This window comes from Drosophila albomicans, chromosome X, assembly GCF_009650485.2.
Source record: "Drosophila albomicans strain 15112-1751.03 chromosome X, ASM965048v2, whole genome shotgun sequence".
NCBI classification, from domain to species: Eukaryota; Metazoa; Arthropoda; class Insecta; order Diptera; family Drosophilidae; genus Drosophila; species Drosophila albomicans.
Window position 1 is genome coordinate 22353572 of NC_047627.2, and position 18077 is coordinate 22371648.

Sequence of the window (18077 nt, forward strand, 5' to 3'; positions counted from 1 at the left end):
AGAGGGGGAGGGGGTTGGAGACCAGGCTATTACCCATTCTGATACGCTGCTGATGAAGCATCAACTCAGCCTCTCTGTCTGTCTGTCTGTCTGTCTGTCTGTCTGTCTTTGTGTTCCCAGGTGGGCGTATCTCCATTGAGAAGAACGAGTCGAGACAAAAGCCGAGGCGGTGTTAGGTCTTACACTACAATGTGGTTGATAGGTGAGGGTAGTGGGTGGAGGGGGGGATGACCATGATTGGGGGGTGATCGGAGGGGGGTGCTCGGTAGGGGTTTTTGGTCTCACGCATTGCCACACGAGCATAATTTGTTGTAATTAACATAACGAGCCAGCCCAAGCAATAATGGGCAAAACTTCCCACACACACACACACACACACACACACATTTACCTACACATACAGCTGCCTACACACGCACAGAGAGAGAGAGTGAGAGAGGAAATGAAACGCCTACATAAGAAAAAGCAGCTGAAATTGCGACTCCTGCTGTGAAACGAGCAGCAAATCTAACGATGGAGGAATTGCGGGGGCGAAGGAGAGGGTAGCTCTGGGGGATGTGCTGTAGCTAAAGGGTAACAATATATGTATGTTTGTAGTACATATGTATGTATGTATGTATGTATGTGGGCGAAGAGGGAGAGAGGGAGCGAGGGAGAGCGAATACAGCACCGAGAAGTTAGTCAAAGTTGCCCGCATTTGTGTATAATTAATTTGTTTTTGGACAGCCTTCCCCACCAGCTCCGCACTCGCCCCCTCCCTGGTTTTCGGCAAACCCTTGGACATTTAGCATTTTGTAGCATTTATGCAAATGACTTTATGAGCAGGACTGCAAAAGTTGTAGTAGGCACAGAGGGCAATTTTCAAACAAAATTATACTTTTTCCCCTCCTTTCTATTGCATACTTTCTTTATCTGACAACTCTATTTTTTTTTGTTGGTTCTTTCTGTGCAGCAACAAGTTGTCGAACTATCTGGATATGTCATCATACTCGTTGAGAATGCGGAGGGCAAGATTAAATTATATGGCTCGCCGTCCGATCGCGATAATTTGGAAGTGGGCGATGAGATACTCGAGGTCAATGGCCTATCACTCGATAATATATCGCGCACCGAGGCCATTCGCCACATACACGATGTAAGTATGCAAACTATCGATAGTAAGTTATCGATATCACTAATTTTCTTTTTCTTGTCTTTGTAGTGCATCAAATCCTGCACAATTTGCTTGCGAGTGCGCAAGAAAAACGATTCTAGATTGGGTAAGTTTGAGTATTATTAATAACACTACCAGAAGATGATCTTTATCTATTTTTAATGATGATGATGATCTTTATCTATATAAATTCAAGAATGCATTAAAAACTAAATAAGAAGCTTAGTGTTATCAATTTTTAGGTGTAACAGGAATTTTAATGAGTTTTTCAAAAAGGTATTGAAAGTTAAAAAATTCCGTGCGAGATCAAGAATTTGCAAGCTCAGTTGATTTCAAACTAAGCGCACAGTTGAGCAAGGCTTGCGCTTAATCGCAATGCTTTTCAATCTGTGCACGTTCAGCTGTCAGCTGTTTGCTTAGTTAGCCACTGCAGTTGCCGCACAACTGTGCTCTTTTTGGACACTTTAAGCGCGCTCTCACAAGCTCTCGCTCTTTCTCTCTCGTTGTTGTAGCTCGCATCGCGCGCAGCTTTTGTTTTGCCGTCGCTTTTGTTTTTGCAATTGTTTTTATTTTCCATTTATTTTGTTGTTCTGTGGTCAGCTCCAAACGTTTTACGCTCCACTCTCGCTCGCTCTCTCCATTTTGTTGGCTGCGCTCTCTGCTGTGGCTGTGCTTGACGTTGGCGCTTCGCAACGTCGACTAATCGCATCAGTTGTGCGGCAACTGTCGACGTTTTTGGTGCCGTACATAGCGTCGCGGTTGTTTCATTTGTTGTTATTTCTTTTGTTTTTTTTTTCCTTTTTCGTTTCTGTTCGCTGCGCCAAGTTTTCGAATCGTGTCGCGTCGTGTCGTGTTTCGCTCACGCTGTCGGCGTTGTTGTTGTTGTTTTTTTTTTTGTTTTTGGTGTTAGCTTATCTACGGTCAGAGCTAGGCTCTGTGTGTTGCGCGCGCGCGCAGCTTGCCAGCAGCTTCGACATCGACTGCAGCTGCGACTGCGCCAGAGCGTTTTGTTCTAACGCGCATATATAATTTTTGTTGTGTGTGTTATTTGTTATTTGTGCTTGTGTCTCAATTATTGAATCCAATTGAATTCAAAACAAGAAAATATAAAAATTCCATTTGGCAAACTTCGTCGCAGCTGAAAAAAGTAAGTGCACACAATGTAATGCTTCCCCAATTGTATGCGTGAGCGTATGTGTGTTTGCGTCTCTCTATCTCTATCTCTGTCACACTGAGTGTCTGTCTGTTTGTCAGTCGCTTACAGCACAGCCAGCTGGCAGCTGAGCTATGCATGATGGGGCCATGAATCAGCAGCAATGACAGCGTCGTTGCTGTTGCTTTTGCTTTTGGGGCGAAGGGCAGCGCAGCGCGGCTGCTTTTATGCAATACATTTGTAGTACAACAGCAGCAGAAATAACAACAATAACAACAAAAATAATGCTTTTGTTTGCCGGCAACTTGAAAACTGCAGAATCTTACAAGCACAAATGCATGCGTATGTGTGTGAGTGTGTATGTGTGTGACTTGCTCTTTATTCTTTACACACACACACATTTACAGCTAGCTCATACATTGTGAGTGCAAAAACAAAAATGACAGCAAATAGTTAAAAGTCGCTTAGGCAAAGGCAAAGAGAAAATCAAAGCAAAAACAACTACAAACTGGGCAGCATTCATTTCAATGGTGCTTTTTATTTTGGCATCACATTGGAACGAACTGGAAAGGCAAGTGGCAAGTGGGAAGTGGGAGTCGAGTTGAGTTGAGTTGAGTTGAGAGCTGCCAAACCAACTGGAAATTGTTGAAATAGAAAAAAAAAAAAAATAAAATACAAACGTAGCAAATATAAATATAGTACACCAACTTTTATTTTTTTGTTTGCCACGTGAGCGCTGCTCAAACTGTAAATCAAGTAACGGCAACTTAGAAACTAACCTCAAAACGAAACAAGTTTTGTTCGCCGACAGATCTCTGTTGTGATCAGCGACTCTCAAACTGCGATTGCATTTGCATGGGAATCGCCGAAGGGCGTTCCTCAGTTGATAATACCATATAGACAAAGTTGCCTCAACTGAGGGGCGTTACGTGAATAATAATTGTTTGAAAAAAAAAACTCAAATACATATTATCGACAATTTACGGACATACTAAATCAAAATATGCATGCCATACAAATTATAGGCAATGATCACAGATAGTTAATAAAAATTCAAAATAATTGGAATATACGTATTGTTAACACTTAGAGATGATCACTTGAGTTTAAGTTGCTCATCGTTAAATCGTTGAAATCGAATTGTTGAATAATTTTCTTTTACTGATTTTGTCATCTAACAATCAAACATAAATCAACTGCTAAATTGTTCTATTTATTCTTTATTTCTATGTTTAGTCTATCGATATCTTAAATATTTGATTAGCTATTCTAGTAATACAATAATCATAACAACAAATATCTCTCTGTGTTGCTTTTTCAATCAAACAATCATACAATCAAACATCAATCAAGTTCTTTCAGAACATTTCAATATTCCTGGCAATATTCCTAATCAAATCATGTTTGAAATGCTTTACAATATTTTCTGCAATCGTTCTACAATCAAGTTTAACACTAAAATATTCTCTACATTCTTTGCTATGCATTCCGCTTAAAGTTATGTTTTCCAATTAACAGTTTTGTGCATCAATCAATCAAGTTTCATTCTCACATTCTCAATTCTATACTTCTGCAGTTCTAAATATAGATTCAGCTATTAGACGAGTTATGGTTATGTCTTACGCTCTTTTTCCGATTTTCACAATTTTGTATTTGTATTTTTTGGGTCACAGCGTTCAGCCAAATGGGTGCAAGAATTTCCAGTTTTCTTATGAAAAAAAAAAACAAGAAAAAAAAAGAAAGAAAGAAAGAAGTTACTTATTACTTTACTTGTTTGCTAACACACACACACACACACACACACATAGCATACACACACACACACAGTCGCAACATTCCAAAGCCATGAATTTGTTGTATAAAACGAAATCAATAGAGAGACGAGACAACAGCGAAGCGCTGAGAGCGGGCAAGAGAAGAGAAGAGAGCCAAAGATAAAGACAAGGCGGATAGAGTGAGAGAAGGGGGGAGAGGGGCGCTCTATGGCTTGTCTATTGCCATTGCCCACGGTCCATTCAGGTGTGTGAGAAGCGCGGGTGACGAGAGAGAGCCGAAGTAGAAGGAGAAGAAGAGACAGCGGAAGGGGAATAGAGAGAAGAAGATGATGGGAAGGGGAAGGGGAAACGGGGCTAGCTGGGTCAGCATCCAAAATCCGGTAAGGCAAGTTTCTTGGCGTCGCTGCTGCTGCTGCTGCTGCGAGTCAATTGTGTGAGTTTGCCTGACGATTTTACACGCGCTCCGATGATGGCGGCTACAATTGAGCACACACACACACACACACATTTGCACACTCACACAGACACACACACATGTGGCTAAGATGCGCTGGGTGCTGTGGTCGATGGAGAGAGGAGCAGAACTGGGATGGTGGGAAGTTGGGGAATGTGGTTGGCCAGCCATGTGCTGCGATGTGTAAAAGTCATTGCCTCAAAAGAGACCCAAAGTGCTGCTGCTGCTGCTTCTTTTTTTCTTCTTCTTCTTCTTATATATATATATTTCTTATACCCGGCAACTAAGAGCGACAGAGGGCATTAAGGTAGTGACTTTATTATATTATATTAATTTGTTATATTATAAATAAGTTTGGTATTTAATATTGATATAATATGAAAAAATTATATAGCCTGAAGGCCTTAGTCAGCCTGTATTCGTTATAACAAAAGAATAATATTTCAAAAATATTGTAAGTTGGGAGAACTAAAATGAGTGGCTTGATTCAAAGCTAGACAAAACAACGCTGATAGACTTTAGGATTAAACATATAAATAAACAAATAAAAGGAGGTCGAAAAAGAAAAAGGATTAAACTTATAAAGCTATTTGGATGAACAATCACTTTTAGCATGAGTTAATGAAGTTAGAAAAAGGACAAATTGAATTTTAGTAAAATCGTTTCTGATACCAATTTTTGTTCATAGATGATATGTGTAAAGTATGATATACAAATATAATAAAAATTGATTTAATTTTGTGATTTCACGCTTCACACATTTGTGGAAATTTCCCAATTTATTATTTACAGTATTTATTTCAATAATAAGTGTCATTTCTATGATTAACCAAAAATGATTGCTATAACGTATTATTGAAAGCTCAGTATTCTGTTATTCCTATTAAAATAAAAAGCTAATTTCAAAGCTGCCATTGAATTATTCTATTATTATTTGAATTATTTGAACTTCTCAATAATATTAATAATATATTTGCAAAATATAATAGAAAGGAAGAATGCATTTTATGGTTCTAAAATCAGGTTGCTTTGGTCACACGTATTTATTATATTATTATGACAATTTATAATTTAGATAGATATAATTAAATTATTGGCAAGAGATATTAAAAAAAGAGCTCATTTTATAGCTTGAAAATTAGTCTGCTTTGGTCACACTTAATTTGTTCGTGTAAAGGGTATTTCACAGCCGAGCTCAACTCAAGCGAAGTTTTTTTTTGCTTTGTTTTGTTGACCATGCGCTACAAAGAGAATGGGGAATGGGAAAGAAAGGAGCAGAGATTTTGGCAAATGGGGAACGGAGGCCAATAGCTTGACCTCAACATCCGCAACAAGCAACAAAAAATGGCACAGAAGCTGCAGTTGCAGTTGAATTGCAATTGCAGCTGCCACGTAAAGCGATGTGAATGCGATTGAGTGCACTCACACTCACATTCACATCATCATGTGCGTTTGATATGTTTTGTAAGGTGCCCTTAATCAAACGTGAGACTCACGAGTCATTTGGCGACTGAAGCTGATTCAATTGGCAGCCTTAATTAGTCGAGCGAATCAAATGAATCGTAACGAATCGATATTGTGAATCATTTACAGTTACAGTTGACGCTGTCGCAGTTGTAGTTGCAGTTGCAGTTGCAATTGCCGCATGAGTAATGCACCCCAATATACCTTGCAGTCTGTATGCTCGATGTGGGGTCGCATCGACTAATTTTAAATAACATTTAAGTAGCACAATTTAAAAAACATTATTATTTGGTTTGAAATAGAAAGAGGAATACTATATATATTTTTGATATATTTTACTACTTAATCTACTCATTCTTAGGTCATGTTTATGTAAAAATATGCTGCTCATATTGAAATATTGTAAGTTTTGGAAAGAATACAAAAGAAAAACTATAAAGTTGAAATACTTTTGAGAATAAAATCTGCTTATTCTCAGCTCTGGTCACACTGCAGCATAAAAATGTGTTTGCCTTTGCTTTGTGTATAGTTTTGTCAATAATTTTTCAATGTACTTAAATAAGTTGTATTTGAACACGAATTTCAGATATTTATAGCTTTACCAGCTCTGGTCACACTGTAGTTTAAAGCTGCAGTCGCTGTTGTTCTTGTTGTCGCTGTTATTGCTTTCGCTACAATGTTTTGTTCTTTGCTTTGTTTTGTTTATTTGCTTAGCGTTTTGCTATTGTCTTTTGTCGTTCTTTTTTATTATCATGTTCTGCTGTTGTTTTTCTGCTACTTTTTCTTGTTGTTGTCGTCGTTCTACCTGCAAGTTTTGTTGTTGTTGTTGTTGTTGTACTCCTTCTTCTTCTGGTTGATGTTGTTGGTGCCTTTCACCAGCAGCACCGCAGCATTTGTCGCTGCATTCAATGGCTCCTATATATCGACTATATTTTTCTCTCCTTCTCTCTCTCTTGGAGTCTCGCATTTCTCACTAACTATGCTAACTGCATTATCCAACAGTTTATTGCAACTGCATACCCTGTAAATATATTGAGTTACTCGCTAGCTCTACTTAATAATACCAAATAGCAACTATGAATTTCATGTATGTTGAACTATTTTTGAGAGTAAGAATTGTTCAGATATATTGAAATACTTTTGTGAATCTAGTAATTAATGTTGAGAGAAAAATATATTCAAATTTTCAAATAATTAGACCGTTCTTAAATTATAAATAAATACATTGGAATTTGCAAATTTTAAATTAAAGATTTTGTTAGAAAATAGCCGTAAACAAAATAATATCCTTTTTTGATTTATAATAAATACTTAATAATAATTTAATATTAACATAACTTTAAATTGGTGGTTTCAAATGAAAATAAAAATTAAATAAAGGAATATATATATATATTTTCATGTTTTTCTTAAAAGTTAATTGCAAATCTAAATAATTGGAATATTTTGAAGAATACAAATAATTGTGTTCTAAGAAAGTTGTTAAATAAAAAATAATCCTTTTGATTTATAATAAATAAAGAATAATATCTAAATAATCTTGAGCTTGTAGTTCCAAAAGAAACATTTCAATCGTTTAATATTTTTCGTTGATTAAAAATGAATTATGAAATGTTTAAGAATAAAAGTAATAATAAAATAGAAAAAATGTTCAAGACCTATGATGTTTTTATTCTCAATTTTTTCAATTACAATCACTAACTTATTATAATTTAGAATTATGAAATTAATTTTATTAAAATGTTTTGTTGTTGTTGTTTTCAATTATTGATAGATTATCTAGATATACAACCTTTTACTTTATATGGTTCTATTAGTATTTTGCTTACTCAATCGACATTCGTCGACATTTTTCTGCAATCTTTTGCATTGTTTGCAGGGTATTTAACAGTCTGGTTATGTTGTCGGTAGTCTGTTATTTTGCTGTTGCTGTTTGACATTTAATTCTCAGTGCTCAGCTGTCCCATTGTCGTTTGTTTTTATTTTTTGTTGTTGTTTTATTTTATTTTCCATTCTACGCTCTCAACTTTATGGCCATTATTATTTAGATGCTGGCTTTTGTTTGTCTTGTTGTTGTTGTTGTTGCTGTTGAGTTTACCGCTATAAATCCGCAGCGCTTATAATTGGATATGGCCAGATAAGTTTAATAGCCAATTTATTGGTCATATTGCTGCTGTTCTTCTGCTGCTGCTGTTGTTGTTGTTGTTGTTGTGGCAGCCACTTGTTGCCAGCAACACAAGCAACAAGAATAAACAAGCTGCCCTTTTTTTTTGCCACATGAAACTCTCTCATATGAATGAAGCTGCAGATCAAGTTGCAATTGTTAAAGTATTGAATGTCCCTCAGGTTTTTCAAAGTAAAAAAAAATAAGTAAATAAACACAAGACATTATAATAACAACTTTGATTGTTTAAGTTGTGAGTATTGCTTAAGTGCACGCACAAAAAATATTTAATAAATCGATTCAACTTTTTAGAATACTTTACTGATTATAGATTTATTAGAACTCGATATGAAAGCGAAATTGAATGAGGCCAATATATTGAATTATTGTTTACACAGATTTGTTTACGACGCAGAAACATTGCTGATAAGCTTGGTTAGGAGATTACAGCTATTTCTATAAAGATAAAGACAGGAGAAAATTTACGATTGTGCTACATGTTTTCGTTAAATGAAGCAAGTCTTGGATTGGTAAAAGTTAATGCTGTAGCCGCTTAAATGAAATGTAATATATTAAAACAATAAAAAATAATACATATGTATATTCAAACAATAAAAAATAACATAAATTAAAAATAATAATAATTTTCTTGGCTTGGCTTGGCTTGGCTTTTTGCTTGGCGATCGATCGAAAGCTTTCCAAGAAATTTTCCATTTGATTTTTGCTGTGAATTGAAATTGAAACTGAAAACGCCTGGGGAAAGATTGATCGGATCAGATGGGAAGAGTTTGGGGAGTTGCGACTGCAATTGGAAGACGTCACAGTAACTAATAAGTGACACACACAGAGAAACAGAGACAGAAAGCGAAGCAGAAACAGAAGCAGAAACAGAGAGAAAAGAAAAGCAAACCATGTGTGAGGCAATCAAGCGAGCAAATAAATAAACAAACGTGAGACAATGCGCACCTGAGCAATACAACAGTTGAAAGCACCAGCTGAACAAGAGGAAGCAGAGAGAGAGAGAGAGAGAGCGAGAGGATTGTAGAGTAGAGGGAGAGAGCAGGGAAGAGAATTGTAACTGAAATGCCAGCAACAAGCAACGGTGACAATCATCAGGGTCGTCATCATCAACGCGAAATGAATTCAATTTAAAGTTGAAAGTGCTTAAAAGGTAAACACACCGCACACACACACACACACACACCTGTTCTCCCCCTCTCTCTGTCTATCTCCCTCTCTCGCTTTTCACCCTCTCGCTCATTCAGTGTTCTATCTGCGCTGCCATAATAAAGGCATTTAAAACTGCGACCGTCCATCAGACAACCAACAACAAAACGTCTGTCATCTCTTTCACCTGCTTTCTCTCTCTGTCTCTCTCTCCCTCTCGCTCTATGCTGCCTTAGCAATGCCAACAATTAACAAAACAAAAAAAAAAACAAAAAGAGAAAGAGAAACACTCTTGTTTACGTAGTGCTGCTGTCTGATAAGCGAGTGATAAGCGACACTCGACTGCGCGTCCACTGTGGCGTATGAGTAATTTCCTACGTATTGCAAGGGTGCGCAAGAGGGTGTGTTCTGTGTGTGTGTGTGTGTGTTGGCCAGGCAATCAAATCTGTTTGACACACATTGATATGCATACGCTTTAAATTGAGGCTATCGCATGCCAGACAGCACAAGACAACGTGGCGGGCAGACAGACAGACAGACAGACAGTTGGACATTCAGCAGGGGGGAACTTCATTTAAATGACTTTATCATTTGCTTGTAGTCAAACTGAATAACTGAAAACGGAATGAATTGCACAGTGTGTGTGTGTGTGCCGCAAGGGGGCGCCACTTAACAATAACTAATGAATGAAAATTACTTTTGCAATTGGTTTGCCAGTTGACGGGAGAAAATAATGCTAGTAGTTACCACTGATAATGCAAGTAATCAGCAAGAACATTTTAAGGACAATGAATAGCATAATGATATGAGTACAAAATAATGCAAATGGTAATGAGAATTGAATAGAATAATGAAAATACTAATGACAATGTTAACTTATTTGAACTTTAATACAAAATAGATGATTAAAATTACTAATAATAGTAATGCTAATGATAATATAATGTAAATGATAATGATAATGTTGATGATGATGAAGATTGCAATAGTATTAGTTATTGTACTTAAAAATAATGAAAAGCGAATATAATAATGCGAATAGTAATAATAATTATAATAGCATTGATGAAAACTTCAATTACTTAGTTAAACTAAAAATAATAATAATAGTAATGAATGATAATGGTAAATAAATAAAATAATGCAAACACTAATGAGAATGATATTGTATTGGATTATACTAATTTCAACTTAAATAAAAGTCAGCAAAGATTCAAAGCAAATGCTAATAAAAGCAAGCTAAAATTGATTACTAAACCTGCTAATAAAAAATGAATGCGAAATGCACAAAATCTTCGCTGTGGCAGTAAATGAAAAGAATGTGATGCTTGTAAATTGTAAATGCATGAGATGATTATCTGCAATTAAATGCGGCGAACTAGGGAAATGCCAAGTATTCGAGAGAGTCTGGCAAAAATAAAAAAACGTCACGTTTCCAAGCTGCAAATATGCAGAAATGAGCTGTAAATCCGGTCAAAACTATTACGCGTGGCATCGCTCGCTTTTTGGCCATAACATTGCGGTTTAAAATGAAAGAGGGCGAGAGAGAGAGAGAGAGAGAGAGTGGCAAATGCAATGAATGCTGCTTACCCTTTTTGTGTATTTTTTTTTTGTGGTGGCTCACTTTTATGGTTACAGGGTATAAAAATACTAAATGATGAGAGAGTCGAGAGTCAGAGATTTATATGTTTGCTATTTCTTATCTGTGAACGCAGAAGAAAAAAAAACGTATATACGAGGCAAATAAATCTGTCAAAGAAAAAGCCAAATAAAAGAAAAGCGAACATTTAATGTGGATTACGTGAGACATAAAACGAAAAACGAAGCAAACTTTTCGGTTTTTTTTTTGTGTTTTTTGTTTTTTTTTCTTTTTGGACTTTCTTGTGGCCCAAAACGAAAGTCAAATGCAAAATAAAAACCACAAACACACACAGCTTACTTTCCATTTCTCGCATAAAATTAAGAAGAAGAAGGACTTATCAATATTTATCAATATGTAAATGAAATATTTCGTCATGTATTTAGTATAACAATGATATAGGGGAACTCTAGTTGGCATAGGTTATGTTCTCTCTCCCGCAAATGGAAAAAGATGAAAGAGGGCGGCAACCCTAACTCAATTGTTCCCCCCTCCCCCAACCCACACACACACACACACAGACAGTTACAGTTTGGCAAGCGCTGGAGGGGGCAGGCAGGTGAACCGCATTACGGGTTCGGCAAAAGTTCATGGCCCCAAAAGGCTGTTGGTCAGAGACACGAGAGGGACAAGGGACAAAGAGCCGCCACCTCCCACCACCCCCCTCACCATTCAGCAGCAGAGTTTTACAGCCGCCGAGCTGCGGCCGCCTCGGAAATGCGATACATCATTTTGCGGTTACATAACCCGCGCGCACATGCTACGTAGATAAAAATACAGAGAAGAGTAGAGAACAGCGAGCAAGAAACAAGACAAAAAAAAATAAAAAAAAAGTAAAACGCGAAACATATACATGTCTATATATATATTATATAGTATAAGAAGAAGAAGAAGCAGAATTGGCAGAAGAGCCGCAGATAAATACAGACACACACAAACACACACACACACAGAATGTGAGTATAAAAACGAAATCTTGTGCACCCAAAACGAGTTTCGCAATGCTTAAACATGGCTAACAGCAACTAGCCATGGCAGCAGCAACAACAACAACAGCTAAGCAGAACAGAACAAGAAGCGACCATAGAACAGAGAAGAGAAGAGTTGAAAGAGAGAGAGAGAGAGAGAGAGAGAGTGAAGTGTGAAAGAAATGCTGAAATAATAATAATAGTACAAATAATACTAATCATAATAGTATTTTGCACAATTGTTAGTATATACCAACAGTTAGTATATACAACAAAGAAAAGTTGACAGAGAGAGAGAGAGAGAGAGAGTGAGTGATGAGAAAAGCAAAGTAAATAGTCAAATAATAATTATAAAAATAATAATAATAATAATCATTATCATAATAAGTATTATGCACAATTGTTAGTATATACCAACAGTTAGTATATACAACAAAGAAAAGAATTGAAGAGTTGAGACAGAGAAAGAGCAAAGAGTAAAGATAAGAGCAACAGAGATGTTCAAATAATAATCAAAATAATAATAATAATCGCAATATTAATATGTGCTCGACACGTGTTAGTATATACCAACAGCCATGCTGGTATATACCAATTCGCTTTAAGGTTAAACCAACAGCCAACAGTTAACTCTTTTAGATAAGAATTACACTCGCAACTCTATGCGATTTGTGTATTCAATTTGAAGCATTGCGAATACGCGTTGTATTCGTACTCACACTTGTTATTCACTTTAGATAAGCAACACAAAAAACACAGCCGCAAAAATTCCGTAACTCATCATGTTTGCAAAAAGCAAAAGAATTAGAGAAGCAAAGCTAGAGTTGCATAAGTTCAATATGGAAATATAAGCAAGTTGCTCAAACAGTTATATTAAAGTTGAAAATCTTTGAATTAGAGAAGTGTTGAAGAGTAAAATAAAGATAATATTATAACAGAGAAGTTCGAAGAAGAGTTTAGAGAGAAGTTTAAATAGAAAATTATATTTTAATACTGAACATTTAATGCTGAGAAAAGAGTACTGGAAACTACACAAATTTAAGAAGATCATTTGAAAGTAGACCTATTTAAATAGAGAAGTTCAATTGAGAAAAATAAATTGAGAATTAAAAGAAAACACTTCCTTCTAAAGAAGTTTAAATAGAAAACATTATTTAAATAATGAAAGTTCTGGAAGCCAGAGAAGTTTAAATAGAAAAGCTTATTTCAGTGATGGAAATTTAATTAAGCTGTCAAGACTGTATATAACGTATAATATGATTAAAGTAATATATTATTAAGATAACAAAATAAAATAACAAAGATCAGATCTAGTCAAGAATTGAATTTCGAAAAGCACAGTGAAACTAAAAAGTTCAGCTTGATGATGTGTTTTTGCGAGAGAAGTTTAATGCTAGATGTTAATTGAAGTTATAAAGAAAAGAAACCTTGAATGAATATGAGCTTGACATTAAAGTGCACACGCCAAGTGTTGTAGAGAATCAACAAAGTAGAGAAGTTCAAGAGTTTTGCAAAGTAACATCAAGCTGCGAAACTTGTTAAAATTTAATATATACGCTAAGCATATAAAAACGAAACACACACATATAAAACTTGGGTGTGTGTGTGTGTGTGTGTGTGGACATAGAGATCAAGCTGTAAGAACTGGAAACTGAACGTAATGCTGTAATAATAAAAATGTTTGTCGCATTTTAACAAGGGGAAAGCAGCAGCAGCCACTATTATAATAAAGAGACAATGTGAATGGGGAAGAGGAGAGGGAGAAAGAAAAATAAAAAAAAAAACAGACGGCAACAACGAAAGCGGAAGCAGAATATGATAATGAAAGAGCAAGTGCAGTTTGGAAGGAAGCAACAAAGCTGCACAACGAGCAAAACCAAACTAGAACGCAAAAAATGCGATTTGAGCCAAACGAAACCAATTTGAACCAATGACAATGTTAAATTCTTTGCCAGCATTTTGTTTGCATCATGATATTAATTATTTAATGGCCAATTAGTGAGTGGAGTGGCAAAGCAGAAAGCAGAAAAAAGAACAGATACACCGGTTAGCAACCGCCAAAGCGGCGCTAATAATATGCAGTATCCAAAAATATCACGTATACGCCATGTGTGTGTGCGTTGTGTGCGGGCAGCTCAGCAGAAAATAGTAGAACAACAACAAGAAGCTTAAAACGATATCTCGACAACAATAGTTATTCATATGCAATTAAATGCACAAATACGTTCAACAAATACGAATTCACGATGTGCTCACAATTAACACGCGACACATAATTATTTAATTACAATCAAATTTTCATTGTGATTATGATAAAGCGTTGCCCAAGCTGATTAAAGGGCGCAATTGACAAAAATCAGCATAAAATGATGGAAACAAGTTTTGGAATTTAACATCTCGACTGTGAGATACCCTCTACCCTTTTTAAATATATCAACAAATACTGAAATCTATATATTTGTTATATTAATTACAGTCTATTACATTCAAAATATACCAGACCGAAAAACACAGATTATATATCAGATGACTATATTTGGTATATCTTAATACTAATGCATTCAATATATACCATACAGTACAAATTATACTAGGCCGAAAAATACTGTATATCAATATGCCATTACATACGAAATATACCACCATGTTGAAAATATACTAGACAGAAAAAATACTGACATATCAAAGGCTGTAGTTGGTATATTAATTACATACTAGTACATTCATAATTTACCGTAAAGTTCAAAATATACTAAGCCGGAGAAATTCTTAAATATACCGAATGATGTTTATATATCAATTCAAAATATACTATATCGAGAAAAAATACTAAAATATACCAAAGGCTATATTTGGTATATCAATATGTTATTACATCCTAAAAATACCACACTGTTCAAAATATACTAGACAGGAAAAATACTGGCATACAATACTGTAGTTGGTATATTAATTACATACTAATAAATTCAAAATATACTAAACTGGAGAAATGCTTAAATATACCGAATGATTTTTATATATCGATTCAATAAATACTAGATCGAAAATATGCCGAAGGCTATATTTGGTGTATCAATATACTATTGCAGAAATATGCAGACCTAAAGTAATTAAGACCCAACATCAGCTTCTTTTAGCTTTTGCGGTATATCTTGTATATATCAATTAGATATCCATTTTTTACAGGGTATTATAAACAGTAGCGACAAATAATCGAGTAATCGAGTATCTTTGTTGTGAAGCGTTAAGCAAACAATCAAACGGTTAAACAGACAATCGCATAAATAAATAATGAAAGTAGCAAGGGTCTCATTGCTATTCTATTACAAACTCGCAACTCGCAACTTGAGAGCCCATTGCGGGCAATTAAATTGAAATAAATTACGTATACGTATGCACACACACACACATACGTACATCTTTTGTATGCACAAGTATAAATTTGTGTTTTATGATTAGACAATCTTTTGTTTGCTTGGGAAGCTAGCAAATCACGCAACTCTCTTATCGCAATTTATTTGAGAAAATTATCTAATATAAATAATAATACAAAAAAATAAGCTAGATAGACGACTGTTGTGGAGATGCAAGATAATTTATCTGCAGTCTGCCACAGTTTTTTTTTTTTTTAGCTGCTTCGTTGGCAGCTTGTCAACTCTACAACATGTTCTTTTTGTGATAGCTTGTTTCAGTTTCTTGTTTTTGCCTGATGCACTGAAAAGTGAATGCTTTAAGCTTAGCTGCAATTAAAGAGACAATAGCTTAAAATTGAAAATCAAAATTGGTTATACAAAATTAGAAAATGAAAGTAAATAATTCAATGAAGAGAAGATATCTGTTAGTTTAGTTTACGCGCTTTGCATGTTTTGCAGCTGCTGCTAAAACCTTCTTAGCGCAGTTTGACAAGCATTGTGCTTTTAAAACTTTGCTGCTGTGTTGCCTTTGTCATTGTCATTGTGTCTGCAACTGGAGCACACTTTTGGTTTATTGTTTAACAATTTGTAGCGGCAATTAAGAGGCGTCTGCTTGCCTTCGATTTCGCCTGCTGAATGGCAGCTGATGACGCTGAGCTGATAATGATGACAATGCCGATGATAAACTTTTTGAATGCACATAATTCATCCGCCCCGTGGTCCCCGTGGAGGAGAACGACAGGAAGGAAGGAAGCTAGCTTGCTTTGCTTTTTCTAGGCCCCATAGCGCCATTAATTACTAATTGAGGTTAATAATATAGCACCATTGGCATCGGAGACAGAACTCAGCTTACAATTTACAGTTTTAACTGTGCAAGTTAAACATTTGCATGTGCGCAAGCCTCACACTCACACCCACTCATACACACTCATACACAGGCAGACAAATGAGATTACAAGTCAAGGCAAATGCATAAACAGGGCTGGTGCACTAAAAGGGCTGGGGTAAATGCAGCGGTAAAGAAGAGGAGGCCGCAAAAGCAAAGGCAAAGGCAGAGGCACATTGCCTTTGGAGGTTCAACGACATATGACGCTGTCGTCGTCGTCGTCATCGTCGTCGCAACGATGCCTAATTGGATTTGCAACTGCGAGTGGCCACGGCGAATGGGCGGCCATAAGGGCCTCCCATGTGGGCGTTGCACATACCCATCGCCCATCGCATTCACACTCACTGTCAACCCTGACACTCACTCTCACACTCACTCACTCTCGTTGCCGAAGTCGAAGCTCGCTTGCGGCCCAGTTACAGGCTTGAGATTGAGCTACTGCCTTGTCATTGCCGTGCCTGCTACTGCCACCTACTGCCACCTACTTGCCACACGTTGCATGCACCATCTCTTGCGACTCCGCTGACGGCCACTTTTCGGCGCAATCAACAGACCCAAAAATACTAACAAGCAAAACTTACAACAACTGCAAAAAAAAAAAAAACGTTGAAGCAAGAAAATGAGAATGCTCAGCAAAGAATATAAACTGTGAAATACCCTGTAATTTAAAGAATAGCAACGAAGAACAGAGAAAGAGAAAAAGTTTCATTTAATCTAAAGGATATTTTTGTAAAATTTTAAATTGATAAAGTAACAGACAATGAAGTAAGTTGAAATGTGGCAGAATAAAGATAACAAGACAAGATTAAGAAAAATACGTTTAATTTTTTTTTAGATAAAGTGGAAATTTTCAAAAAATTTGACAATGCTTAAAAATTAAAAAAAAAAATATATATATACATATATATTTTAATAAAAGGATTTAAAAAAAATGTTAAAAATGAAAAAAGAAACTTGAAAAAATTTGATAAATTAAAAAAATGTTAAATTAAAAAAGAATGCTTAAAAAAATAATAGAAAAACTGATGCATTCCACTTTAAATATTTAAAGGAAGGGATAACAACAAAATCGAGTAAGAAACCTACAGTCAAGTAGGCTCGACTGTGAGATACCCGCTACCCATTTTGAATAATGAGATAAGAAACAAGTAAAAGTCAAGCTAAATTTGCTTTAGACAAGCTGCAAAACTATCGTCTTATGAAAAAATACTGTCAATACGAATTTATGAAACACTCAGCATAGTTGCCTTAACGTCGTTGCCAATTACAGGGTATCGAAGCAAATGCAAGGGCGTCAAAATGAAATTAAAGTCGATGCTGTGCTCAGGATGCGCTAAAGCCTGATGGTAAGCGGGTGCTTTAAGGCTAGCCCAGGGGCGGAGGAGGAAGCAGGCAACCGAAGAAGGCGAATGGGTGTGGCAGAAGGGAGAAGACAGGGGAAAGGAAAGGGGAGGGGAAGGGAAGGGAACATGGATGTGCGGGCGTGCCAAACTGCAGCTGAAAAGCAATAAAAGTGACAGCTAAAGTTGAGTGCGGGCAAAGGCTTTTGGCTTGCCAAAGTGAAGAACATTTCGAGCAGAAGGACGAAGGACATGAGTGATGGAGGAGAATAGTGGCAGAGGGGAGAGGGAAAGCGGGAGATGCCTGGGATTTGGTGCAAGATGTCAGCGCGCTGACAGCATGAAGCGAATTTTGAGCAAAACTTTTGCTTTTCCACACGATTCCTTTGCCGAAGCGCCCGATAAAAACCTAAAGGACGCACACAAAACACACACACACAAAACACACACACACAAAACACACACACACAAAACACACACACATACACACATGTTCCT

At 36.2% G+C, this 18077-nt stretch overlaps 1 protein-coding gene across 7 annotated transcripts in view; it reads left to right on the forward strand.

Moving 5' to 3' along the window:
• Positions 1-18077, forward strand: part of LOC117570434 (MAGUK p55 subfamily member 7) — an 89252-nt gene that overhangs the window by 15734 nt on the left and 55441 nt on the right. For 6 of the 7 annotated variants that reach the window (XM_052006712.1, XM_034252102.2, XM_034252110.2 and 3 more), the window contains exons 3-4: positions 953-1135; positions 1202-1259. In XM_052006712.1, the coding sequence (XP_051862672.1) occupies positions 953-1135; positions 1202-1259 (241 nt within the window). Of the gene's footprint in view, positions 1-952; positions 1136-1201; positions 1260-2289; positions 2301-18077 lie in introns of those variants that run through there. The other variant, XM_052006747.1, reaches the window with a different exon arrangement.